At 44.6% G+C, this 26374-nt stretch overlaps 1 protein-coding gene and 1 pseudogene across 7 annotated transcripts; one reads left to right on the forward strand and one right to left on the reverse strand.

Annotated features, from left to right (window-relative positions):
• Positions 1 to 4104, forward strand: part of LOC121578116 — a 45422-nt pseudogene extending 41318 nt beyond the window's left edge.
• Positions 4105 to 5782: 1678 nt separating this feature from the next.
• On the reverse strand, positions 5783 to 26302 carry LOC121578078 (msx2-interacting protein-like). Of its 7 annotated transcripts, none has more exons than XM_045223773.1 (15): positions 25904 to 26302; positions 23942 to 24262; positions 18991 to 19479; positions 18579 to 18742; positions 18063 to 18263; positions 17742 to 17905; positions 17490 to 17615; positions 17231 to 17344; positions 17014 to 17127; positions 16830 to 16930; positions 9006 to 16701; positions 8799 to 8882; positions 8359 to 8553; positions 6104 to 6265; positions 5783 to 5924 (listed from the first exon to the last, which is right to left on the reverse strand). In XM_045223773.1, exons 1-15 carry the CDS (start codon positions 25987 to 25989, stop codon positions 5793 to 5795), a joined length of 10149 nt encoding a protein of 3382 aa, XP_045079708.1. In that variant the 5' UTR covers positions 25990 to 26302; the 3' UTR covers positions 5783 to 5792. The 7 variants fall into 7 exon arrangements, with proteins under 7 accessions (XP_045079708.1, XP_045079707.1, XP_045079706.1 ...); XM_045223772.1 differs by having other exon boundaries at positions 18579 to 18739; positions 18991 to 19482; XM_045223771.1 differs by having other exon boundaries at positions 18991 to 19482.
• Between the last annotated feature and the right edge of the window lie 72 nt (positions 26303 to 26374).

Consider the following 26374-nt stretch of genomic DNA (forward strand, 5'->3'; position numbering starts at 1 on the left):
GTGTGCCAGTTTAGTATGCAAACACACACGCACACATGGTCCTCTTCTAATGTGTGAGTGTTGTTTCTCTCTTTCAGGAGCAGTTCTCAGAGGTTCTGGATGGCATGTTTGAGGTGTTGGTCAAACCACAGGAGCACATCATAGACCAGGGGGATGATGGAGATAACTTCTATGTCATAGAGCGGTGCGCATGTGTGTGTGTTGAATCTATATTTTTTTCTGTGTGAGAAGCATTAGGCCTAAATATGTGAATGTGATGTTCTCTAATTCCTCTGGTGTTCTCTCTGTCTGCTGTAGGGGTGTGTATGACATTATTGTGATGATTGATGGAGTTGGAAAGTGTGTAGGGAAGTATGACAATAAGGGCAGTTTCGGGGAGCTGGCTCTCATGTACAACACCCCGCGTGCTGCCACCATCATGGCCACCCAGGAGGGGGCACTGTGGGGACTGGTGAGTCACAGTAGTGTGTGTGTGTGTGTGTTTAATGTGTTTCTATGAGAGATGAGTGACTGTGTGTAACCTGTATGTGAATGTTTTAGGATCGGGCCACATTCCATAGACTCATAGTGAAGAACAATGCCAAGAAGAGGAAGATGTACGAAGCCTTCATTGAGTGTGTACCCCTTCTAAAGTCTCTCGAGGTGTGTGAATACCTATGTCAGTTTCATTTGACCACAGAATCTTTTTTCTTTGCTTTACAATCAAAAGTGTACTGTGCATTCAAAGTACAACATAAGAGAAGGTACATGAGAGGCTCACATTGTAAACAATCCTCACTCAGAATGCATGTAAAGATGTATACTTTTATCACACCTTCATCGTCTGTCCTCGTCTTGTTCTTCCTCAGCTCTCTGAGAGGATGAAGATTGTTGATGTCGTGGGAATGAGAGCGTTCAAAGATGAGGAGTGCATCATAACACAGGTATTATGGATTTTTACTGTACAGTTCATCTAAGATTACACTTTACTTTGTACCACTGCTGCTTCTACTGCTTTTCTGCACTCTTAGGGGGAGAAGGCAGATTGCTTCTACATCGTAGAGTCGGGGCAGGTGAAGATCATGATAATAAGCAAAGTAGGTGTACATGTTTTGCTCTTCACTTGGGTGTGTGTTAGACCTACTGTATAAATAATGAGTTTGCTGTGGGTACCTGCTGCAAGGAACTGAATGTACTGAATGTGTGCATCTAGCATCATTGGAATGTGGTACAACGGGCTTTGCTGCTTTTGCAGCTAATGACATCAGTAATTGATTTATCATGTTGGGTAGTAGTTGGTGTATATTTGAATATTTTTGGTTGCTAAAGCCAAAAGATAAGGAACGGATAACTGTAACTGAAATAATTATGGTATAGCTTACATCAGTACAGCGGTAGGTAGCATCATCAGCTGTATGTCTCCCTACCTAGACTAAAGCAGGGCAGCTGAACAATGCAGAGGTGGAGATTGCACGCTGCTCTAGAGGCCAATACTTCGGAGAGCTGGCTCTGGTCACCAACAAACCACGTGCAGCATCCGTCTATGCTGTAGGAGACACCAAGTGCTTGGGTACGTTGTACACACATACAGTGAGCTCCAAAAGTATTGGGACAGTGACACATTGTTTGTTGTTTTTGCTCTGTACTTTGGATTTGAAATGATACAATGACTATGGGGTTAAAGTGCAGACTGTTAGATTTAATTTGAGGGTATTTTCATCCATATCGGGAGAACCATCTAGGAATTACAGCCCTTTTTGTACATAGTATTGGGTATTGGTATTGGGACAAATTCACTTATGTGTATTAAAGTATTCAATAGGTTTGTATTTGGTCCCATATTCCTAGCACGCAATGATTACATCAAGCTAGTGACTACAAACTTGTTGGATGCATTTTCTGTTTGTTTTGGTTGTGTTTCAGATCATTTTGTGCCCAATAGAAATGAATGGTAAATAATGTATTGTGTCATTTTGGAGTCACTTTTATTGTAAATAAGAATAGAATATGTTTCTAAACACATCTACATTAATGTGGATGTTACCATGATTGCAGATAATCCTGAATGAATGGTGAATAATGATGAGTCAGAAAGTTACAGATGCACAAATATTATACCCCCAAGACATGCTAACCTCTCACCATTACAATAACTGTCTCTCTGTCTCTCTAAAGCAGTCAGACATTAATAGATCAGGGACTGTATTCAAGTAGGGAGGAATTCCGACCCGAGTTAAACGCTCGTAAATGGAACGTAATTCCCTTTTGATGCACTTTTCTCTCTATGCATATTCTGTATTCTGACCTTGACTTAATTTCCTCATAATTCCACCACCTTTACGCGTGAGTAAACCATGAATAAGGTTGAGCGAACCTTCCGGTTCTAAGTGGAAAAAGCATCTACTTAATTTTTTGAATTTGAGGACCTTGTGAAGTATTTGTTTTTTTATGAAATATTGAATTTGGCCTTTACTACTATAGCCCATAGAAACGCATTGAATAACACATTCATAAATGGCAAAAAATACAGTCAAAAAGCAAATCTTAAGGAATAAGTTTTGAAGTGTTTGTCCTATATCTAGGAGATACAAGAAAGCTCAGGACATGTTTTTGTTTTTTTTGGACGCATGTTTAACCCCTTATTTTTATTGGTATCTATTTCCATACTTCTATACATTTGTGTGGGTTACCTTCAGACGAGTCCTGTGACACTTGTGGGGGTCGTAGAGCAAAACGGTGGCTAATATTTAACATGATAGAAAAAGGAAACTGTCGGGGTAGCCTATAATTAAGACATTCGAAAGTGCCAATCCCTGGAAGTTAAAAGGCCGTGCAATTTAAATTCTGCATAATGGCACAGCATTTCATAAACTTTACTGTAGGAAAGTTGATATGTTGATATACTTCAGTTTGCTGCCATATGACTGGTTTCACATGTGTCTCCAGCGATCTTAAGGTAAAATATAGGCTATCTAAAACAAGTGTCATTTATATTTACAATTCTCTTATCCAAACGGATTACTCATTTACCTAGCGCTTATCAAGTTGTAAATTACAGTGCATGGAGAATGCTGTTATTTCTATTGGAAAAAATAAAGTAGATGCTTTTTCCACTTGGAACAGGTAGGTTCACGAGACCTTATTAATGGTTTCCTCGTGTGTAAAGGTGGTGGAATTATTAGGAAATTAAGTCAAGGTCAAAATACGGTGTATCTGTAGACACACCTCCGCCACACCTTCATTTATTCAATCTCCACCCAAAACAAATAGCAGGTGAATAGCACGCTATTCTCATGCTTAAATTCAAGGTCAGAATACGCATAGAGAGAAAAGTGCATATAAAGGGAATTACGTTCCATTTATGTACGCTTAACTCAGGTCAGAACGCATATAGGGCCAGTAGATCAGTATGGGTCCGTTTATCGTTTTAATGTTTGACTTGACTTGTTACTTCCTTCTTTCTCTCCCCCCCCTCCCCCCCCAGTAATAGACATTCAGGCGTTTGAGCGTTTGCTGGGTTCCTGTAAGGAGATAATGAAGAGGAACATTTCCCAATATGAGAACCAGCTGGTAGCTCTGTTTGGTTCTAGTGTAGATTTGAAGCATTAAAGTATAATTGTCTTTGTAAGAAACACCACACTAACACAATCCCACACAGAGTGCTTCCTAAACAGGTGGACACGCATACTAGCTTTACATACTTACACAGGCCAGAACATATTTGTTGACATTTAATTGTACAATCTACTGTACATTATTTAATAATTGATATCAGTTACTATATGAACTGTTTCAAATTACTTTAATCATTTTGTTTATATGTAGCATCTAGTATTTTCCTTTTTTGACTTATTGTGAAAGTATCCGTATTGTTCACCATGTTGGTTTAGTAATTTTTCATGCATGTTAGCCCAATTTATTGATAATTCTAGCCCAATAGCGTCCACACAAACAGATGTTTTTGTACTGAAATTGTCAAGGTCAAATGTCCATCAATCAAATATTAATGTGTACTTTGCTTTGATATGGAAATACTTTTCATCTGCAGATGGGGAGATTTCATAAATGTAATCCCTGATCAAAATGTTGTCAATAAAGTAAATGGAAGTTGGTAATATGCAATGATTTTTGCAGTTCCATTTTTAATTGAAGCAGTTTAAACTGATGTGCTGCTGGGTGGCACTGGAGTTCATTGGACTTTAGGGACTGTATAAAGCCAAGTGTCTGGGTGTGTGGAAGGACATGGACCAATGTGCTACTGTTATCTAACTATTCTGTGATTAGCTATACAATTCCAATACACAGTCACCCCTCTGGTAGACAGTATCAGTGATGAAATCCTATCAATATATAGAATGTTACAATAATGGAATGCATTTGCAAACATTTGACAATGGGTGAATTCACCTTGCATGGTCCGGATGGGCGGAGTTTGCACATTTTAGACAATTCCATTGGTCCTTAACTGAAATCACCCACCCGGGCCATGCAAAACGAACTGGCCCACTGTGAAGGGGAAATCACCTCATCCACATCCTATCAATATGTTACATAAACCTAACCCAACTGTTACGAATGCAGAAGTAGACCTTTACTGAACTGCAACAGAATATACATCCCCAGCATTAGAAAAGATGTTGGTAGAAAGCTCAATTATATTTACACAATGTTCAAATATTTATTTCAAACAGACAGCATCTCAAAGAGAAACAAGAAAAAGAGAAACATCCAGATAAACAAGCTCATGACTAATGTTTAAGTTTTCTGGATTTATTTTTTATTTGAGTAACAAAATGTGATGTGCCCTCGGCAAACTCCACACGAGTTTGCCAACCTGCTGTGTTACAAGTATTTACACCACAAAACCTAGGGGTTTCCCCTCTGTGTCCTTCCTTACATTTCCAATTAATTCATCCCAACTTACCATCTTGTATTTCCAAGGTTGGTTGGAAGTCTCTTGATGTGAAGTTGTCCCAAGTTCTATTTTGTCAAAGTTTTAAATATTTAAAATATTTACAGAGTCCAGTATTCCAAAAACTCCTAAATCCCACTGTTGCTCGTATAATGCGGAAACAGATGGAAGGGAACAGCCTTGTCTGGTTTAAGTAGAGAAATGGAACAGCAGAGCTGGTGGAATCAAAAGGGGTTTGTTAGGCTGACACATTCCTCTCTACAAGATCTCCCTCCATCCCAAATGGCACCCTATCCCCATATAGTGCATTACTTTTGACCAGGGCCCAAAGTAGTGCACTATATAGGAAATAGGGTGGCATTTGGGTCCTAAAAGTGAATTCTTCCTCTATGGGAAAGGCTGGACAATGAAGTTTGTTTGTACATAATACTGTACTTAAAAATACATGTTGAAATGTCTATTTTTGCCATTGTTGTATAATGGCTTCCATGATCCTTTCTTATGAAGAATTAAAAAATGAACCACAATCATTAAAAGATGAAGAATAAAAGGCCACCCACAAAGTCACTCCTTCTTATTCATCAAACATCCAGATTTTTCTTCAAAGCATCTCCCTACGTAAAAATTAAACTCCCCAATAAATACAAATACAGCAGAGATATAGGGTTCTGGTGTAATCCATCCCTGAGCTCGCTCTTTTGAGAAAATACCAGACAGGTGACAAAAAAAAAAAAAAAGACGTGACATGGAAAAAGTACAAGTTCCAATACGATGTTATTCCCAAATGTTCCCAGTGTCTCCAGGAGCAAAGATCCTGCCATTCCTCTTGTTTCCTGAGGCTCAACTCGGTGTACGTCCACTGAAGAGAAGAGGTGGTTCCCTTTCCCCGCTGGGGGGGTTGTTACACAGAGGTGATGACAATCATGAGGTGAGGGGAGATATTGGAGATCCGGTTGAGGAGGTCAGGGGCTAGCCGGGATAAGTGGCTCTCTGAAAACTCGCATGGTGGGAATATCTGCAACACATAGGCAGGCTGGAGAAGAGAGATAGAAATGGATCAGTTGAAAGACTAAACGATCTAAAGACAGCTCTAAAATGTAAAACATAACATTTAATTTGTTTGTAAATGTGAAGTTATCAAAAACCAGCAGTGGCTAAATGTTTGCAAAAACAGACAGACATCAACAGTAACAAACAAGCAGACAGACTCACCTGATTGGAGCCTGGGTTGGGGACATTGATGATGCCTGCAGCCAGCTTGGCCTGCAGGTAGTTTATGAAAGCGGTCCTTAGGGCCTGGGTCTGGTTCAGGACATCCTCCTGGTCCCGTCCACATGGCAGAGCTAGCAGGAGACAGAACTCACTCTCCCCCTGCAGGAAACAGAACACAAACCACATTAGAACAGGCACATGTGATGTACATGAACGTGAGAAATTCTTCCTTCAAATCAAATCATAATTTATTGGTCGCATACACTACATGATCAAAAGTATGTGGACACGTCGAACATTTCATTCCAAAATCATGGGCATTAATGTGGAGTTGGTCCCCCCTTTGCTGCTATAACAGCCTCCACTATTCTGGGAAGGCTTTCCACTAGATGTTGGAACATTGCTGCGGGACTTGCTTCCACTCAGTCACAAGAGCATTAGTGAGGTCGAGCACTGATGTTGGGCAATTAGGCCCGCAATCGGCGTTCCAATTCATCCCAAATGTGTTCGATGGGGTTGAGGTCAGGGCTCTGTGCAGGCCAGTCAAGTTCTTCCACACCGATCTCGACAAACCAATTCCGTATGTACCTCGCTTTGTGCACGGGGGCATTGTCATGCTGAAACAGGAAAGGGCCTTCCCCAAACTGTTGCCACAAAGTTGGAAACACAGAATCATCTAGAACGTCATTGTATGTCAGGTTGGATGGGGAGCGTCGCTGCACATCTATTTTCAGGTTTCTCAAGACATGCTCTATCGGGTTCAAGTCCAGGCTCTGGCTGGGCCACTCAAGGACATTGAGACTTGTCCCAAAGCCACTCCTGCGTTGTCTTGGCTGTGTGCTTAGGGTCGTTGTCCCGTTGGAAGGTGAACCTTTGCCCCAGTCTGAGGTCCTGAGCGCTCTGGAGCAGGTTTTCATCAAGGAGCTCTGTACTTTGCGCCGTTCATCTTTCCCTCGATCCTGACTAGTCTCTCAGTCCCTGCCGCTGAAAAACATCCCCACAGCATGATGCTGCTACCACCATGCTTCACCGTAGGGATGGTGCCAGGTTTCCTCCAGACGTAACGCTTGGCATTCAGGCCAAAGAGTTCAATCTTGGTTTCTTCAGACCAGAGAATCTTGATTCTCATGGTCTGAGAGTCCTTTAGGTGCCTTTTAGCAAACTCCAAGCGGGCTGTCATGTGCCTTTTACTGAGGAGTGCCTTCCATCTGGCCACTACCATAAAGGCCTGATTGGTGTAGTGCTGCAGAGATGGTTGTCCTTCTGGAAGGTTCTCCCATCCCCACAGAGGAACTCTGGAGCTCTGTCAGAGTGACCATCGGTTTCTTGGTCACCTCCCTGACCAAGGCCCTTCTCCCCCGATTGCTCAGTTTGGCCAGGCTGCCAGCCCTAGGAAGAGTCTTGGTGGTTCCAAACTTCTCCATTTAAGAATGATGGAGGCCACTGTGTTCTTGGGGACCTTCAATGCTGCAGAAACTTTTCCAGTTTGCACAAAGTCCAATGTAGTTCCTTGACAGCCGTCGTGGTATCGGCTTGAGGGGGAATATACACTGCTGTGACGATGACTGAAGATAATTCTCTCGGGAGGTAATGCGGTCGGCATTTGATTGTGAGGTACTCTAGGTCGGGTGAACAGTTCCTGTACGTTACCACAATCACACCATGAGTAGTTAATCATGAAACATACATCTCCGCCTTTCTTTTTCCCGGAGAGTTCTTTATTCCTGTCTGCGCAATGTACTGAGAACCCAGCTGGCTGTACGGACGGGGACAGTATATCCGGAGAGAGCCATGATTTCGTGAATCAGAGTATGTTACTTTATTGTCCAGGGACTGAACATAAGCAAGTAATATACTCGGATGCGGTACGAAGAAAAGGTCAAATACAGGAAGGTCATATTTCTGGTTGAAATGCTGGTAAGTTACCTCCGCTCTAATATCTAAAAGTTATTTCCGGCTGTATGTAATAGTGCAAAGGACGTTCTGAGCTAATAATGTGAGAAATAACAAACAAAAAACGATACTGTGCAAAGTTGCTTAGGAGCCATGAACAGGGCGACCATGTCCATCTTGCCAGTCCTTCATGATTGGACCATTACTTTAGTTGCTGAGTGACTAGGTTAGAGACTAGGTAAGTGAAAAATGTTCATCATCAAGTAGCATCCACTCACTTGCTGTTTGCCTCCACTTACACTGGGCCAAGTTAACACAATTTAGGATGGACTCTCATCCCAATGATAAGGAAAATAACTTACTGTCATTCTTCTAGCCACACCATCCAGTTGTGACGCCTCAAGTCTCATTCTCTGGACGATCCGAAGCAGCGCTCCTCCCTCTGGTAAGGGCAGCGACCGTAGAGCCAATGCTTTGTTGCCACAGACAAAATGCAGCTGGACAGCAGCTTGGTCATTCTTCAGTGCTAGCAGCCCTTGCCACACTATCGGGTACTTCTGCTCAAACACAAGGGCAAAGAAAACAGTGATACAAAGTACATTTTCTTTTCTAAATATTTCAAACAATAATATAAAAACTGAATATAATTGTGAATAGTTTACCTACACTTTGTCCTGTCCACTTTGCCCAAAGCTCTTGCCCTTACCTCTCTGGTCCTGTTCAGTTGTCGTTCTGGTTTTACCCTCTACTCTCTCTAATTCGCTGTCTGTTCCCCATTTCCATACGTCCTTAAGTGACTCACCGTGAGCAGCTGCACCATGTTGACAGGTTGGTGTCCAACTTGTTTCACCTTGCCATCAGCTTGTGACTGGCTGGGGTCTGCACCCTGAGGCCCAGAACAGTGATTTTAGTATAAAGAAGTTGGTTTTCAAACATCCATCAAGACACTACCCCATGATCATTTTCAAATTGTGCAGAGATACAGTACATTGAATAGGGTTTAACTCACTAAGGTAGAAGTGATGTTGAGAGGTGCCTGGTTGATCGCAAAAGGAGAGGTCTCCGTGATCTGGGAATGGATGGCCCGGGTGTTGCTGTACATTCCTGGATACTCCGAGAAGGAAGCGCCCGTCCCTGATGGCAGCAACTGCACCCTTTGTGGGGACGCCATGGCGGCCATAGATGGCCGAATCCCCATCATCCCATCCTTCAGAGGAGAGTGTGGGCTCTTGACCTCCTGTGGCTTTGTGACTTCCTTCTCGGACACACCTTTAGCCAGCAGATGTGCCCTGGGGGACAGGGACGAGGTGATGTTGGTAGATGTTGAAGAGGGTGGGACAGTCTCTTGGATGTGTCCCTGGTGTGGCTCTGGGGCAGAGCGCTCTCCCTGCGGGTGGTGCATGAGCACACGCATGTCCCTGGGTGACATGTACGGGTCCAGCTGCAGCCCGCTGCGCAAGGCTCCGCGGGGATCCGCCTGCATAGTCTCTGGTTTCAGCTGGGTGGCAGATGGTCTCCCTGTGGCTTGATGGAAGCGTCTGGCATCCTCTTGCTCTCCCTCGTGGCCCCTTACATTCCCGGGGTTAACCTTGAGGACCATGTCTCTGCCTACCGCCTGGGGCGAGGTGGGACGTTGCTGGAGAGGACCAGACCAGGGAGAGGCAAGAGGGTCTCCATGCATCCCGAAGCTCATCACAGAGAGGGGTGGTGTGTTCACCCTGACTTCTCCTTGGACAAGGTGCCCCATGGGAATCACTTGGGAGACACGATGGGGTGACATCCTGCCAATGCCAACGTGAGCACTGTGAGGTTGCATGATGACAGACTGCTCAGGGTGGTGGACACTGGTGACATACTGCTGCATGGCGGGAAGGCCAGAGGGCAGCATCCCAGGGAGGCCTTTTGGAGAGGAGCCGCCGATGGGAGAGGACACTTTAGTGAACGGAGAGTGTGGGTGGCCTGACTTACGAGGAGAACGGGGCTCCTGTTTGACCCCACTGAGATGTGACGGAGTTCTATCAGTGGCCGAGCCGGAAACAAAGCCAACGTGGTTGCCAGCCGGAGAGGGCAGGTGGGGGCTCATTGCAGGACTTATGGCAGAGGTCCAAGATGGCTTACCCCCGTCAGCAGTCATAGCATCAGCCCCATCCACTTTCTTTGGCTGCTTCAATAACATTGTAAACTCTGGATGATGGTAACCCATCACTTGTGGACTACCAACTGTCTGCTGGAGCCTCTTCACGACTCCTCCTTGAGGCCCTGATGGGTAGGGAGATTCTAACTTTTCCATACCAGTGTTTTCTTGTTTAATGGAGGAGACAGGTTGTTGCGTCTTAGGATGCCCATGGTCTGTCTGTATTTGAGGACACTTTGGAGTGTTTGACTGGGAGTGGGTATACATCTCCGGTTTTATCTGGGGCATGGACACTAGCTGCTGAGATTCCATGTCAACTGCAGTAGCTGGTGGGATCTGGCTGATTTTGGCACTTATCCTCTGTGGTCCCTCCTTGATCTGCCCTGAGTGACTCAGCACCACCACTCCCTCTGAGGTATTCACCCTTAGACCTGGGATTGAGCCTGTACCCAGACCGGAGCTCTCAACCAAGTACCTCCCAGCACTTCCACCCTCCTCACCAACGGATGGTCCATGGTACGAACCACTGTCCCTGTCCTCCATGCTGGGCGGCCTGTATGCCTGCTTGGGAAGTGGCATGTCCACACACGGATTTCTGTCAACTGACATATTAACCTTATCCATGTCAGGTGGATTGCAAACACGACTGATAACAGAAGTGGCAGCGGAGGCGATAACAGAAATGACTGACTTTGACTCAGGGGATGGTAGTGAGGCAGGGGGCCGGACTACAGGCTGAGCTGGATGAGATGGCAGCCTGTTGTCATTTAGAGGGGCCTTACTAGGTACAGCAACCATTGGAGTATTACTATCAGGTGGGTGTGGAGGATCCCTAAGGGACGAGGTGCCCAGATTGGTAGGAACAGAACTACTGCATGGCACTGGGAGTGAAACATTTTTGTGCTTCATGAGAATCCTACGCAAGTCACTGATGTTGTGATCAGTCTCCATGGGCTCAGTGTCAGGGGGAAGTCCTGGGTTCTCAACGGGTGCTGCTGAGGCTCTAGGAGAGGAAGGGATAACTGCGTCCTTGGACTGGTTGAGCCAATCTGGTGGGGAAACTGGGATCCTGCTTGGCTGTGTGTTTCTGATGTTTGGCCGGGTTGGGGTTGGAGAAAGTGATGGTGAGATGCACTCCGGTGGTGGTGGTTGTGTATGAGGCTTGGGGAGAGTGGGACTTTTGGTTGGGGGGCAGACAGGTTTCAGATGTTTAGGTGGAGGTTGTTCTGCAGGGGCTGGAGGTAACTTTGATTCTTTAGGCATGTCTGTAGCCTTGGGAGCCAAATGCTCAGTTTCAGGCTTCCAAGAGGTGGCTGTAATGACACCAGCAGCTGTAGATGAGAGAATACTTTCTGGAACAGGCTGTTCATTGGAGGGTGTGCTGTCTGATGTGATAACAGAGATGTTCTCCGGTTCCGATGAACTTGCTTTTACAGCATCCTTTTTGTTTGATTTTTGGCTCTTAGACCGCTTCTGTGTTTTAGCTCTGCCCTTAGCACCTTTCCTGGGTGTGGTTGGGAAAAAGGACTCCCCCTGAATAGGAGACATGTTAGTCACAAGTTCAGCTCCCTTGGTTGGCTGGATGAAGGTTGGAATCTCTAGGTCTGAATCCACAACAGCACTAATTACTGGCTCTTGAGGCAGAGGGACAGCTATATCCTCACCAATAATTGAATCAATCGCAGCAGCAAGTTCATACTCACTAGCAGGATTGGCTGGTTTGTCTTCCTCAGTCTCTACTTTTAATTCTGCAGGTGGTTGGGCAGGTGGAGTGGGTGGCTCTGCTGGGAGGGTTGGGTCTGTCAGTTTAGCAATGTTCTCCACAGCTTGCTCCAGCTCCTGTTCCTGTTGTAGCAAAGTTTTAGGATCTATTGGAGGCTTAGTCTCTGGTGTCACCTCATCTTTATCCTCGTTGCTAGAACTCACATCTTTTCCTGGACTAGACTCTAATAATGGGTCATTAGTAGGTTCCCCTGGTTTCGTCTTTTTAAAAGAATCATCCTGATTTCCAGGTTCCTCATCCCCCATTTGAAGTAAATCTTTCACCTCAGTGACATTTAGTCTGATCTTGAGGTTCTTGAGGACAGGAGACTTTGGAGTCCGTGTCAAGCGTGGAGCTTTTCCTCTCCCACTCTTCTCCACTTTCTCCAAAACAGGCTGTTCTTCCGTGACTGGAGGTTCTGTCTCTTTCTCAAATTTAGTTCCACTGGCTTTCTCCTCAATAGGGTCAATTTTCTGCCTGTCTTTATCTCTTGATTTCTCTGTTCCTAGTTGTTGCATGACATTCTCCTCTTTTTTTGTCACAACTGGCACCACAAAATCTTCTTTACATGAGACAGTGGAATCTTGAATGGCCAAATTGTCCTCCTCTGTAAAATCTATTGGTTGAGCAACATCTTCAGTCGGCTCAGTTTTCTCCCCCTTCCTACTGGATCCTGTCACAGTGGGCATGGGTAACTGACTTGCCAACACTTTATGACCATGAGGAGAATGTCTGCCTTTTGACACTTTTGAGATTCTTTCACTACTCTCTGATTCATTGGAGTCCGTATCCTTGGTCTCCATTTTTGATCTATCCCCTTTAGCAGTTAACATGTCCTCTCCTTTTTGCCGATTCTTAGGAGGACGTCCCCGCCTTGAGGTGATAGGTGCAAGGGAATCCTGTTCTAATGGTTGCTGAGAGGCTGCTTCCTTGTCTTTGTCTCCACCTCGCTTCCGTGCAGAACGTGGTGACTCAGTTACATCCTTTCCAGCCCCCTTAGTGGCATCTTCCTCAACTGGGGTGGCATATACAGATTTCACATTTCTACGCCTTGCTCTTCCAACAGATATACTTTGCTCTGTGCCATGCTCGGGGTCTGCACCATGTATGGGAGACTTGCCTGTGGATTTGGAATCCAAGCTTCCCTTCAAAGACTCTGCTCTAGGGGATGACGCACGTTTTGTGCGTTCACTCTTGCGTGTAAGTGGTTTCTCTGAACTAGTTGCTGAAACCAAAGGAGTCAGTGGGATTTGAGTAGGAGACTTACTCTTTTTGTTCTTGGACTTCTGATGTGGTGAAATTGACTCATCACTGGTTTCATTATCAACAAGCACCTGCGTCTGATCGAGATCAAGTTTCTTTTCCACCTCTGTATGAGTGTCTGTATCATTAGTCTTGGTATCCTCTTTTGACACCTCCATCTCATCAACAGGGTTAGGTGGTGTGGAACTTTTCAATTCAGGTGGTAATTCAGGAGGTGCCAACTCAGGCTCAGAACGACTCAATAACGTTTTATGAATATGGCAATCACTGTTGGAAGACTGCTCAGGGGTCGGCGTTTTAATATCCTGAGCTACATCTTTAGATTTCTCTTCACTAGGGAATCTTTTAACTTTTCTCACAGAACGGATGGGCTCGGGGGCTACTAAATTAACAGAAGCAGGGGGAGACATTTGCGGGAGGGGAGGGAGCGGTTCATTTTCTATGTTTTCTTCTTTTGTCAAAGGTTCTATGGCAGCTGGCTCTGGAGCCTCTGGCTCTAGGGATGGAGTAAACATGACATGTGTTTCCACTGGTGGAGACATCTCCTTGGGCGGAAGGAGTGGAGACGTCTGCTTGGGTGGAGACATCTCCTTGGGTGGAAGGGGTGGAAACATCTGCTTGGGTGGAGACATCTCCTTGGGTGGAAGGGGTGGAGACATCTGCTTGGGTGGAAGGAGGAGTGGAGACATTTGCTTGGGTCGAGACATCTCCTTGGGCATAAGTGGGGGCTGGGAAATAATGTCCTCAGCAAGGCTAATAGGTTTAATTTCTGGATCCATCACAGGTTCTGAGGTTTTAGGTAACTGCAGAGGTTGCTGTTCTGCCTCAGGTGACTTCTCCACCCTATTCTCATCTATGGAATCTGCCTTTTTTACATCTGGTAGCGGTTGGTCTTTCTGCTGTTGCAGCCGTGTGAACTCCAAAAAGCGGCTATGGAAGAGGACAACTGGTTCTGTGTCAGGCTGCCCATCTGCCGGGCCTTGCTGACCAGTTTGTTGACCCGGACTCTGCTCATGGTCCTCATGCTTTCGCTCAAGGTGCTGAAGACGTCTCGAGTCCTGCTCAAAGATCGAGCTGTGAAGGAAACGTGAGGCAAACAGTTCCCTGCGTTCATGTTCCTCTGGCTTGGGCTTGGGCTCTTCCTTCCTGTCATCTAGTTTGTCTTCAGACCCACTACTGCGAATTTTCTTTTTCTTCATGTACCAAGAGGGTGTAGGTCGTGGTGCTGACTCAACCTTCTCAGTATCTTTCCTACTGCGTAAACCAGCAAAGTGTGAATCATAGTCCAAGAAAGACCAGTTGTCCTCCCTAGAGGAGGACAGAGACTTTGCTCGCTCTAGCAGGGCCTTGGTATCTGGTGTGATAGTCTGGTCAAGTGCAAAGGAGTAGAACTTCATCCTCTCCAAGGTGGCAAGCTTAGGGTCTGAAAATCTGTCCACTCTCTGCCTGTCAGACAAAGGTCCAGAAGTGGAGGGCATAGGAGAGTGTGGTTTGTCCTCTCTATCCTCTTCAGAATCGGATCGTACTTCCCCAGGCTCCAAATCATGCAAAATGCCGTACTCCAAACGCTTGCGATGGTGTGGATTTTTTCCAATGACTCTTGAGAAGTTTAAGTCGGGTAAAAAATCTTGCTTGACTCTGCTCTCCCAACGTTTTTCCCGCTCTTCTTCACTAATTTGTAAAGGAGTGTTAGGCTTCGACATTTGCATTGTATGTGTCCTTTTGACTGCCAGCTCCAGATCTGGGTGGCTTTTATCCTCAGTTTTAACCTCCCTGAGGTGTGAAGATTCCGCAAAGTCCTCTTCAGCATGATGAGAGAAGTGTTGCAAGCCTGGAGATGCAGTGTTGTTCCACTCAGGATCTTCAGCATGATGAGAGAAGTGTTGCAAGCCTGGAGATGCAGTGTTGTTCCACTCAGGATCTTCACTCTTTTGCCGGAAGCTCCTGTAGACGCGGTCCCCCCTTTTGGCACTAATATCTGCGTCAAATTGCTCTAGTTTCTTGAGTTTATGAGATGGGAAATTATCTGTGACGTCTTGAGGTGGCTTGCCCACTTCATGTACCAGACTGCGGTGTTCAAGATCCTCCCTTTCTAAGCCTTGTGGACTTCCTGGTTTTTCTTGTTTGTCTGGCTCTTGCAGCTGTTGGTGAAGCCTCCTTTGCTCCATCTGTTTGCGGTAACTCTGGGAGAGGTCAATATCCAGAGGCTCTTCCTTGACACCCTTGTCATTGTCCTGTGCACCATATTTGAAAGGGCTCAGTGGATCTTGATCTCTTGTATTATCATGATCCATGCTCCCATCGTTGGAGAACCTTCTAGACATACTGTGGTGTTTTGAGTCTATAGGGTCCATGCTCCCCTCAGGCAGCTCTTCCTGTCCTCTAATTACAGGATCCTGACTGCCAAGAAACACCAGCCTCTCCATTTTGGATCTTGAATCCCGCCGCTGGGAGTCTTTTTGTTGAGCCTTGTCGTCGCCATCCTTCTCTTTTGAAAAGGCAGTGCTAGCTCCGAAGTCTGGGGGTTGACTCCCATCCTCCAGCCTTCTCCTCTTCTGCCGAATAGTCCTTCCACTGGCATCTCCAAAGCGCCTCTTTCTCGCAGCCAGCCGATCAGAATCCAGTGATGGATCTTTCCCATCATTTCCAGTGTCAGACTTTTGGTGTTTCTTGGATCGTGTTTTAACATCCTTGTCTGCGATCTCACCTTTCCCCGACTCAAGCCTCTCACTTTTTACAGGCTCATGGCGAGAGGTTGACGCTGTCGGATCTGAAGGAGGAGGGTCATTGTCACCTTTATATATCTGTCTCTCAAGGCTGTCTTGGTCCGACACCTTTCCCCTTCCAGAGCCTCCATCCAGGCTGGGTTCTAGCTCTGTCTCAGACGGTGGGATACTGGGAGATTGCACCTTTCCTTTCCTTGATTTACTCTTCTCTCCTTTTTCTTTGTCACCTTTCTCCTTTCGTCTCCCCCGCTTGCTCTTCTCAGCCCCAGCTCCACGCTCACGCTCAGGTTCAACCGGGTGGGCGTCTTTTTCCAACCTATCAATCTTAGAGCTGGCTCCGTGTTCCAATGGAGGAGCCTTGTCAGCCTTGTCAAAGCGTGGTGGTGAGAGTGAGCTGCAACTACCACTTCGCTCAGAGGACTGGCTGTAGACCCGTCGCTCTGGGTCTCTGGGAGCACGCTCAGATGGTGAAGGGGAGGCAGAAGGGGTGATCGGGCGCCGTGGATGAGAGGGGCTCCACCTGCCACGGTCTGCCTCAAAGCGCTCCCGCTCTCTTTCTCGCTCCCTCTGGATGTATGTGTATTTCCGAATGTCCTGCTCAAAAGGATCTCGATAATCCCTGAACTCCCGAGGGTCCTCATGATAGCGTGGGTCAAAGTGTTCTCCCTGGTAATGCTCCAACTCCGAATACCGATCACGGCTGCGGGCGGGGTAGTCTCTGTGAGGGTCTTCAGGGTAAATGGTGCCAGGGGTGTGTACATTCTCAAAGTAGGCTCTTTCTGCTGAGAACTCGTGGTATGGAGGTCTTGGTCGTTCCTCCCTGTAAAGCAGGGGGTTGTCGAATAGAAGAAAAAAAAGAACATTGACGTGAGATCCAAGAAGTACACCAGAAAACAGTAATTCAAAGTATTCCCTCCATTCATCACAAATAACAAATGTGAACCTTACCTTCTTTCAGTTGGAATTTCGTAGAAGTCTCTAATGTCTTGCCCAGAGGCCTGCATAGAGCGATAAAAAGCCATCTGACTCTCTTGGCTGGCAAAATCCACCTGAAAATCAACAAATTAGCTCCCTCCATCTGGTTTACTGTTAAAATGTCAGTCACTGATTAATTCAACTTGTTTATTCATACCTTTATTTTGTTGCCTCCAATCTTCCAGCCTTTGGTCTCCCTGACAGCTGCCTGTGCAAAATCTGTGTTGTTATACAAGATGAGAGACATCCCCTTTAACCTGTCAAACACCACCTAAAAGAGGAAAAGCAAAAATCTTGTTTAGAATAACTAGTCTAATATAGTATCTACAATTTCAGGGATTCCAAGAACATTGGGGATGGAGAAAAGGGTAGACCTTGACTACATGTCCATAGCGGCAGAAGTGGCGTGTGAGATATTGCTCTGTAATGTTGGAAGCCAAACCGTCCAGCCAAACACATGTTGTGGGCATACTCTTCCCAAAACCCAGCTGCAAAGGAGACAGAAGACGACACAGGATGTAGAAACATTGACAATAATAATTGCTGAGGGTAGTTCTGTATCACTGAACTCAATTCCTTTTGTACCATCATGGATAACTAGAGGTAAGGGCAATATAGATTTATGAATAATACCTTGAGCCGGTTGCTCCCTAAATACTCTCCATCCATCTTCTTTATAGCTTTGCAGACACTGGCAATATCAGAATACTGCACAAAGGCGTATTGAGGAATACCATTGACCTTTTTAATGTCAATGTCCTGTATGAGGGATGACAAAATGCATAAATATTTAAAAGACAAAGAACAAAACAGGCAATTCTCAATTTTTTTTTAGAAGAGATATTTAACTTAGCACAACCCATCAGTGTGCAGTAACATACATACCACAATCTCGCCAAAGCGCTGGAAGATATCAAGGAGCTGTTGGTAACTGGTGGTCTTCTCCAAGTTGCCGATAAACAGGGTCCTTGTGGCCTTGGGGTGGAATTCATCAATCCGTCCATCCAATGGCCTGAATTCATTCTCGCTCTCGGTTTCTGAGGGAAAGACTTCTATTACAATCACTAAACAAGACAATACAAGTACTCTCAACAGTATGTGAATGACCACTCATTACAACTCCATCATTAGGATTTAAGGCCCAAGCTCAAATAATGAAAGAATTACAGATATGACATTACATTTAGACACTAAAAAGTTTCATACCAGGGCCGTTCCAGACAGAAACCTCGATCATCATGCCGAAAAAAAGCTTTCCTTTGGAGACGTTGAGGGCTTTCTCTTGGTCTTCCTGCTGTCTGAAGAACACCAGACCATATCGGTCCTCTGAAGCCCCGTGGATCTGCACGGATGTCACTTTCCCATGTTTCTTGAACTCATGGAACAGTCCATCTTTCAAACTTGTGTCTGGAGAGGGAAATTGACAGTTAATTGATGCTTGATATGGGTCATGCAGCTGCATCGTGAGGGACAAAATAAAATGTTATCTAAAGGTGGAGAATGCAGGGGGAAAAAGTGCTTTGATTAGCTAGCGCTATAGCTCACCATGTAGACACGAAATGGCAGAGGATTACGATATTTATTACATAATGTCATGGTGCCCAGCAAAGTGGAACCAGAATGTCATGGTGCCCAGCAAAGTGGAACCAGAATGTCAAGGTGCACAGCAAAGTCCAGACAGACTGCATGTTTATGAGTATGCTGCTAGGTAGTGGTACTTACCTGTGGAGCGCACTGGTAGGTTCTGCACCCTGATGCCAAAGCTTCTGCGTGGCTCATCACCTTCCATCACCATGGAGCAGGGCTGAGAGGGAGGTGCATGTGTAGCAGAGGACTGAACAGAGCGTGCACGAGACCCATCACTTGAGCTGCTGTTTGAATCGCTGCTGCCAAATGGACAAATGTGAGGAAAGAGGGGGAAATGTTCAGATGATCTTCAGCTAACTTGACTAAATAAAAGGGTACATCTGTATGCATCTCAGGTCAGTGAAATTCTCTCCATAATTCTAGAGTCAAGCAAGATATTTTACAACTGGGTAAGTGGAATATGTTCCCATCTCTTGCACACATCTCTACAACATAGGCTAATTGACTGATTTGTGCTCCACCATACCATCACAAAAGCACATCCTACCTGCCACTGCCGGTGCTGCTGGTGCTACTGACAGAATCAGAGCTAGAGGACCTACTGCGGGACCTAGAGCATGGACCTCGTCCTGGGGAGAGGGGGGCTCTTTTGGGGGAATGGGGGGCTTTGGGTGTTTGCCCCGTGGTCCTTTGTGGGGAGGTGTGTCGAGACTGTGAGGAATGAGATGACCGACTGCGGCGGTGATGGTAAGTTCTGTCAACACGACGTCCCCTGTCATCTCGATAGGGGTCGCGGCGTGCAGCACTAGACAAGGTGAAGGGATCTCCTCGGATCCTGGACTCAAAATGAGCGTCCGGGGTTTCAAAGCTCCCACCCATGGCACTGCTACTTCCAGGGCCAGGGCTAACTCCAGCTGCAAACATGGTGCGATCACGGTAATAGTCTGCGTTGTAGTGGCGCTGTCTATCAAAAGTGCCAGCGCGCTCATGGTGTCCATAGGGGCTGTGATCATATGCACGCTCCCGGCTCTCGGAGCTGCTGGAAGACACAGGTAAAGGATGGATGGATAGGGGAGAGAGAGAGAAGAGATATAGAGAGAGGGAGAGTATTAGTGTGACTCCAAAAATACAGATAACTATTGGATAGTTCCAATACACAATGAAGTTTAAAATAGGCAGTGCACTGATAAAACTTAAACTTAAATACACACACAAACAGGGACCCTGCTGAGCACGGGATCTATGTAGGTATTAAATGATGTCCTCGAGTATTAATGCTGACAGACAACAGGTTGTATCTGTTAGGAAATAAAATGGGGCAGATCTACTCTGGAGGCATACAGTGAGGGAAACAAGTATTTGATCCCCTGCTGATTTTGTACGTTTGCCCACTGACAAAGAAATGATCAGTCTATAAATGGTAGGTATTTATTAATGGTAGGTATGGTAGGTTTACTTGAACAGTGAGAGACAGAATAACAACAAAACAATCCAGAAAAAAACAAGTCAAAAATGTTATAAATTGATTTGCATTTTAACGAGGGAAATAAGTATTTGACCCCCTCTCAATCAGAAAGATTTCTGGCTCACAGGTGTCTTTTATACAGGTAACGAGCTGAGATTAGGAGCACACTCTTATATACAGCTTGTTACCTGTATAAAAGACACCTGTCCACAGAAGCAATCAATCAGATTCCAAACTCTCCACCATGGCCAAGACCAAAGTGCTCTCCAAGGATGTCAGGGACAAGATTGTAGACCTACACAAGGCTGGAATGGGCTACAAGACCATCGCCAAGCAGCTTGGTGAGAAGGTGACAACAGTTGGTGCGATTATTCGCAAATGAAAGAAACACAAAATAACTGTCAAACTCCCTCGGCCTGGGGCTCCATGCAAGATCTCACCTCGTGGAGTTGCAATGATCATTAGAACGCTGAGGAATCAGCCCAGAACTACACGGGAGGATCTTGTCAATGATCTCAAGGCAGCTGGGACCATAGTCACCAAGAAAACAATTGGTAACACACTACGCCATGAAGGACTGAAATCCTGCAGCGCCCCAAAGTCCCCCTGCTCAAGAAAGCACATATACAGGCCCGTCTGAAGTTTGCCAATGAACATCTGAATGATTCAGAGGAGAACTGGGTGAAAGTGTTGTGGTCAGATGAGACCAAAATCGAGCTCTTTGTCATCAACTCAACGCGCCGTGTTTGGAGGAGGAGGAATGCTGCCTATGACCCCAAGAACACCATCCCCACTGTCAAACATGGAGGTGGAAACATTATGCTTTGGGGGTGTTTTTCTGCTAAGGGGACAGGACAACTTCACTGCATCAAAGGGACGATGGACGGCGCCATGTACCGTCAAATCTTGGGTGAGAACCTCCTTCCCTCAGCCAGGGCTATGAAAATGGGTTGTGGAAGGATATTCCAGCATGACAATGACCCAAAACACACGGCCAAGGCAACAAAGGAGTGGCTCAAGAAGAAGCACATTAAGGTCCTGGAGTGGCCTAGCCAGTCTCCAGACCTTAATCCCATAGAAAATCTGTGGAGGGAGCTGAAGGTTCGAGTTGCCAAACGTCAGCCTCGAAACCTTAATGACTTGGAGAAGATCTGCAAAGAGGAGTGGGACAAAATCCCTCCTGAGATGTGTGCAAACCTGGTGGCCAACTACAAGAAACGTCTGACCTCTGTGATTGCCAACAAGGGTTTTGCCACCAAGTACTGTCACTCATTTTGCAGAGGGGTCAAATACTTATTTCCCTCATTAAAATGCAAATCAATTTATAACATTTTTTACATGCGTTTTTCTGGATTTTTTTGTTGTTATTCTGTCTCTCACCGTTCAAATAAACCTACCATTAAAATTATAGACTGATCATGTCTTTGTCAGTGGGCAAACATACAAAATCAGCAGGGGATCAAATACTTTTTCCTTCACTGTAGAATAGAGCTGGGCGATATGGGGGGAAAAAATCTATATTGTGATAAATTGCCTGAATTTATGCGATAATGATAAATAGAATGATGAGTTTACCACCTTTTCTTATTTATTATCCTTTAAACTACTACTACTAGTTTGATGGTTGTAGCCATCAATTGTCCCATTTAACAATAATTTAATTTCAAACTTAACATTTCTCTAGTATAGGCTACTTATCGTAATGAATGATATCAACAAAATTCCTGCGATAAGTGATCGGTGTCGATAATTTTCTATTTATCTTCCCAGTTCTAGCATTGAGTAAGGTAACCCTCGGACATTAAACTAAATATAAGGGCCATGCTTGAAACTCAAAAATGCATGAACACACATTGTGAGAATGTATTTGTTGGCCAAACGTAACACTACCGCAAACGTAATTATTATCTGTGAAACTATTGAACTTATCGTTTGCATTTATTCTAAATATCTGGAAGCTGTGTCATATCACATATCACATTTGGCATTTGTCAGAGTAGGCAAGTGAGTTCCTACTCAGATCAAATACAATTTCTGAATCAAGTAAGAACAGGGGGTCTTGGCAGGTGAGGGAAATGCTGGTGGACCTGCTAGATCTTAACTAGCCTATATTAAGCCACCTAGTAACTAAGAGGAGAAAAAGCAAGAACGGGAGGGAGAGACAGAAAAAGAGTAACAGAAAGAGAAAAAAAGCGCAAGGAAGAGAAAGACAAGCCATTCGCACAAAAGGTGTCTGCAGAAGCCCTCTGGCCCAAGCAGCTGCATCTTTTTCTCTAAAAGCTCTAACAATTAGTGCAGGAGACGAGAAAAAGAGATGCAGAGGGCAGGACAATACCAACCTTTTCCAAAAGCAGTAACCGAACCTATAATCCCAAATACAATCTAGGTCGTCAGAATTGTGTGAGCCGGAATAAAAAGCAAAAATCATTCGGATTTAAAAAACTTGAGCAAAAAGGTTATTGTCTTCATATGTATAGTCTTCGACATTTGAGTAGAACAATGGGTAGGGCAGGTATCTTAGGTATAATCCACCATCTCTTAATCTCTTCATTTGATGGAAAAAGAAAGAAAACAAAATAACCAAAGAAATTGATTTCTTATGACAACGTTTGATACAGGTATGATTTGAAAAAAAGATGAGGCACACTTAAGGGCATAGCAGTGCATTTCAAAAGTGACACTTGAGATGGGGAGAGACTGAAAACATATCCAACTTGCTAGAATAAAGAAGCAACAAGTCAGATATCTGCATATTACTGTATTAGTCCTCCTCGAAACTAGCAAGCCCATGTGCTTACCCTCCAATAAAAAAAACAGTATCTTCTCTCACCATAATGCACGGAATAATCCTAGTCCACTGCAACGTAATTAATTCCTTAAAATAGCACTATTACATATCCCAAGGGCCAAATAAACAGTCTACTCCCATCACTGTATAGATGACATCTTCAGGCTTCTTTCGGTTTTCTTTGAAAATGCAGACGTTTCTGTTCTTTGTTCGTAACCCCAAATAGTGATGCTGAGAGGATATACAGCTAAATCCACACTAGAGCAGAGTAATCCAGCAAAAGAAGTGTGGTTACACCTGTGTACATCCTATACCCAACATCCTTACATCCAATGTGGGGATTACTTCCATGATGTACATCCAAAATGCATGTCTTCAGTTGTCTTCATGGCCATCTCTCTCCAAAAAATATTTCCATGGAATTTCTTGATGGGTGTTTTCTGTTACTCCTCAGTTTCTCTTTAGTTCCTTTTGATATAAGCTCCATACTAAATTACAATTACACCCTGTAAAATGTAAATTCCCTTATCTGCAAATGATCAACTAGCGGTTAATGATGTACTGATGGGGCCCTGTGATGACACCTAGCCAACTTACATCCTTTGGTCCATGGTGTTATTTAAATCCAGACGAGTAGCAGATATCCTTCGTTTGGAGACTTCCAGAAAAATGCCTTCTGTCCAGCAGTGGCAAAGTGGTGAGGAAAAAACGACAATACTCCCTGTCTTTCCTGATGTGTAGTCCATATGTGAATTTACTTGCCTGAATATAATTCTCAAGAAAATATAGGAGGTATTTAATCCATCACAGGCAACGATCCCAGGTAAATCGCGGTTAGAATCCATGGTTTGTAAAATGAAAATATCCGAAAACTCACCAGGATAAAATCCAACAAATGTGATATATCCAAACTCACCAGGATATTCCCCACAGGTGTAATATCCAACGTGAAAGCAGGATACGTCTCACATAATACATCCGAAATTTTGAATGATAATACCTCATACATCTTTAATGACCAATAGATTTGCATAAATAATTCACTTAGATCCTGCGAAAAAGGCCAGGTCTGTGCGGACGGTGAAGAGATTGTTCCCTAGGTTACCTTTATGTAAAACTGTAAGGAATCTATTCCCCTTGTTTTATTAATAACCCAACAATGAAATCATGTTATTGTGGGATAATACTTTTTTTTACTGACACCCTGATCCCCCAGTACTTCAGAGGGAGACTATGTCCACTTACCAGTCTCTTATCCGTTCATACCGCCCCTCTCTGGTGTGGAGGGACACTGGGGGGCCAAACACTGGACCCACTGCCCCCCTAGAGAATCCTGAAACATCCCGCCCGTGACTGCTCGAAGGGGGGTTGTCATCAAGGCTCCGAACAGCACTAGGGACAGACCCAGGTTCGTTGTAGTCAGTGCGCAGGTCTCTGTCCCCCATTTTGTTGACAGCATTGTGAGCCTTCTGTGCACTTTTGATATCCACAAAATCCACAAAGGCTGCCACGCCGCCCTCCGACCCGCGCTTCCGCAGGACCTTGACGCTCTCGACACGTCCATAGCTGAGGAGCAAGAACAAAATGGGACGATATGTCACACTATTGAGAGACTATGTACCTGTGTCCATTCAGACTTATGATAAGCACAATAATATAATAGCTAGCAACTAGATTTTTTAACTGCAAAGAAAGCACAGGAGGCTGATTTTGCCAGGCAGCCAATTAGTCAAATTAACATTAAAGGGAAAATCCACTCAAAAAGTATATTTAGGTCTTTTTTTCATTACTCCACTGTTGATACAGTACAAAAAATGTGCATGTCAGAAGTCACGTTTTCAAGATATTAAACTTTCAAGAAGCAAAGAGTCACCGGCATGATGATGTGGCCGGTGATACTTTGCTTCTTTAAAGTCCAATATCTTGAAAGCTTTACTGCCGACATGCAAAACATTTTGGGACTAACTAAAAAAATACCAAACAATACTTTTTGAGTGGATTTTCCCTTTAAGTGGAGGGCCATGCCTTTTGAGGCCTTAGTGTAGTGAACAAAAAAAAAATGATGACTTCTCAACTTAAAGTTGTTCTATTCCTGAACTAAATCCTCTTCCATAGAAGATGAGGGTCAGTGGAACCTGTGAATTACAATGATGCTTTAATATGAATCTATTATTAGTGTGCACATCGAAAATAGGGTGCTCTGCTGTTATTTTTAAGGAATTGAAAAGATGCCAAGAATTCTAATTTTGGTTCTTCAATAGTTGCACACTATTTCACTGAAACACTAGATCCATGTGTATTCACTGAATCTGGCACTTGGCTGAAAGCTAGTTCCAAGAACCTAACGTTAGGCTCAAAGAAATTGATTACGATGTAAAAGGTTTCAAATACCTAACTTATCATAACCGCAACAAAATAACTACCTCCCTGCAACTTCCAAGCTTTAGAATGTTGAGGGATCCAATACCTGGCACACGCTTGAGAATCGAGCAGAGATTCATGATTATTATGGTAGCCACTTTTCGGACCATATGAACCGCGAAACATTGCAGTGAAGACGTGATGAATTATGCAGTGAACGAGCGATAGAATCAAGAAGCCCATATGTTACACGAGGGCTTTCATCATGTTAGCACGTTGATAAACTCGCCGCCAGGCAATCAAACACGATATCGTCCGCTAGGTAATTATGGCAGCTAACGAAGCTAGCAGTAGCATCGGAGGAACGTGGAGAAACGATGCATTTAGCGCTAAAGTTGGATGACTATGCATTATTCAGTAATCCAACTAATGATTAATAACATAGCCCCTGCAAATACATAACTAGTAGACGATGTGTTACCACATCCTTCAATAACAAAATTAGCTACATAACTAGCATGTTAGCTATATTTCTTGCTGAACTAGCTACCAACGCATTAACTGATGTAGCTAGCTAGCTGCGTCGTTCTATCAAGTGAGTAAACGACAAAATGGTAGTTAGTTAGCTAACAAGTTAGCGTTCAGTGGCATTTCAACTTGCTGGATTCCAATAAATTGTGAAATTCTGGTATGGTGTGTGCTGGTTAAAAATATCACGGGCAAATAAAAATCTTAAACAACAGAGGCCATTTGGTATTGCATCTTGATGATGGCTAACGTTAGCTAGCTCAGATGGCTAGCTATATTGGACATAGAGCGCGCTGCCTCTCCTCTTGCGTAACTTACCGTTTAAAATGTTCGACAATTTTCTCCTCTCGAACATGTTCGGGTAAATTTCCCACCCAAAGGTGCCTGGTTTCCCGAACCATCATGTACGTTACTTTCCCCCTTCATACACATATGCTCTAGCAAGTTTTAATCTCCGCCGGTCGGGAAGTCCGCCTTACAAAATGAACGACGAGTGATTCCGTGTAAAAATTATCTTGGCCTAGTTAGCTCCGTCCCAATACCTCCGAGTGTGTGTATTCTTCCCTGTGACGACGGCTTCGTTTCTCGTGATTTGCGCGCTCCCGAGATCATGCGACAGCTATTCAAGAGCAATTATCCAATGCTCTTTACATTTCATAATAATGTAGCAGTCCTTGGGCTTTGCATCATAAAACACATCTATGCAGCACCAGAGGTTGTAATGAATCGAGAAGCCATTCTGACATCGTTACTATATTGCCTGAGGGTGATCTGTGATTCTATGCTCCC

The sequence above is a fragment of the Coregonus clupeaformis genome, chromosome 12 (genome assembly GCF_020615455.1).
Source record: "Coregonus clupeaformis isolate EN_2021a chromosome 12, ASM2061545v1, whole genome shotgun sequence".
Lineage (NCBI taxonomy): Eukaryota > Metazoa > Chordata > Actinopteri > Salmoniformes > Salmonidae > Coregonus > Coregonus clupeaformis.

Coding starts and splice junctions, on each gene's coding strand:
- LOC121578078 (XM_045223771.1), bottom strand. CDS start 25,989: ATGATGGTTCGGGAAACCAGGCACCTTTGGGTGGGAAATTTACCCGAA. Junction 19,483..23,941: donor TATGAACGGATAAGAGACTG/GTAAGTGGACAT, acceptor TGTGTCTTCCAG/CAGCTCCGAGAGCCGGGAGC. Junction 6,266..8,358: donor GTGTGGCTAGAAGAATGACA/GTAAGTTATTTT, acceptor TTCTGTTTCCTG/CAGGGGGAGAGTGAGTTCTG.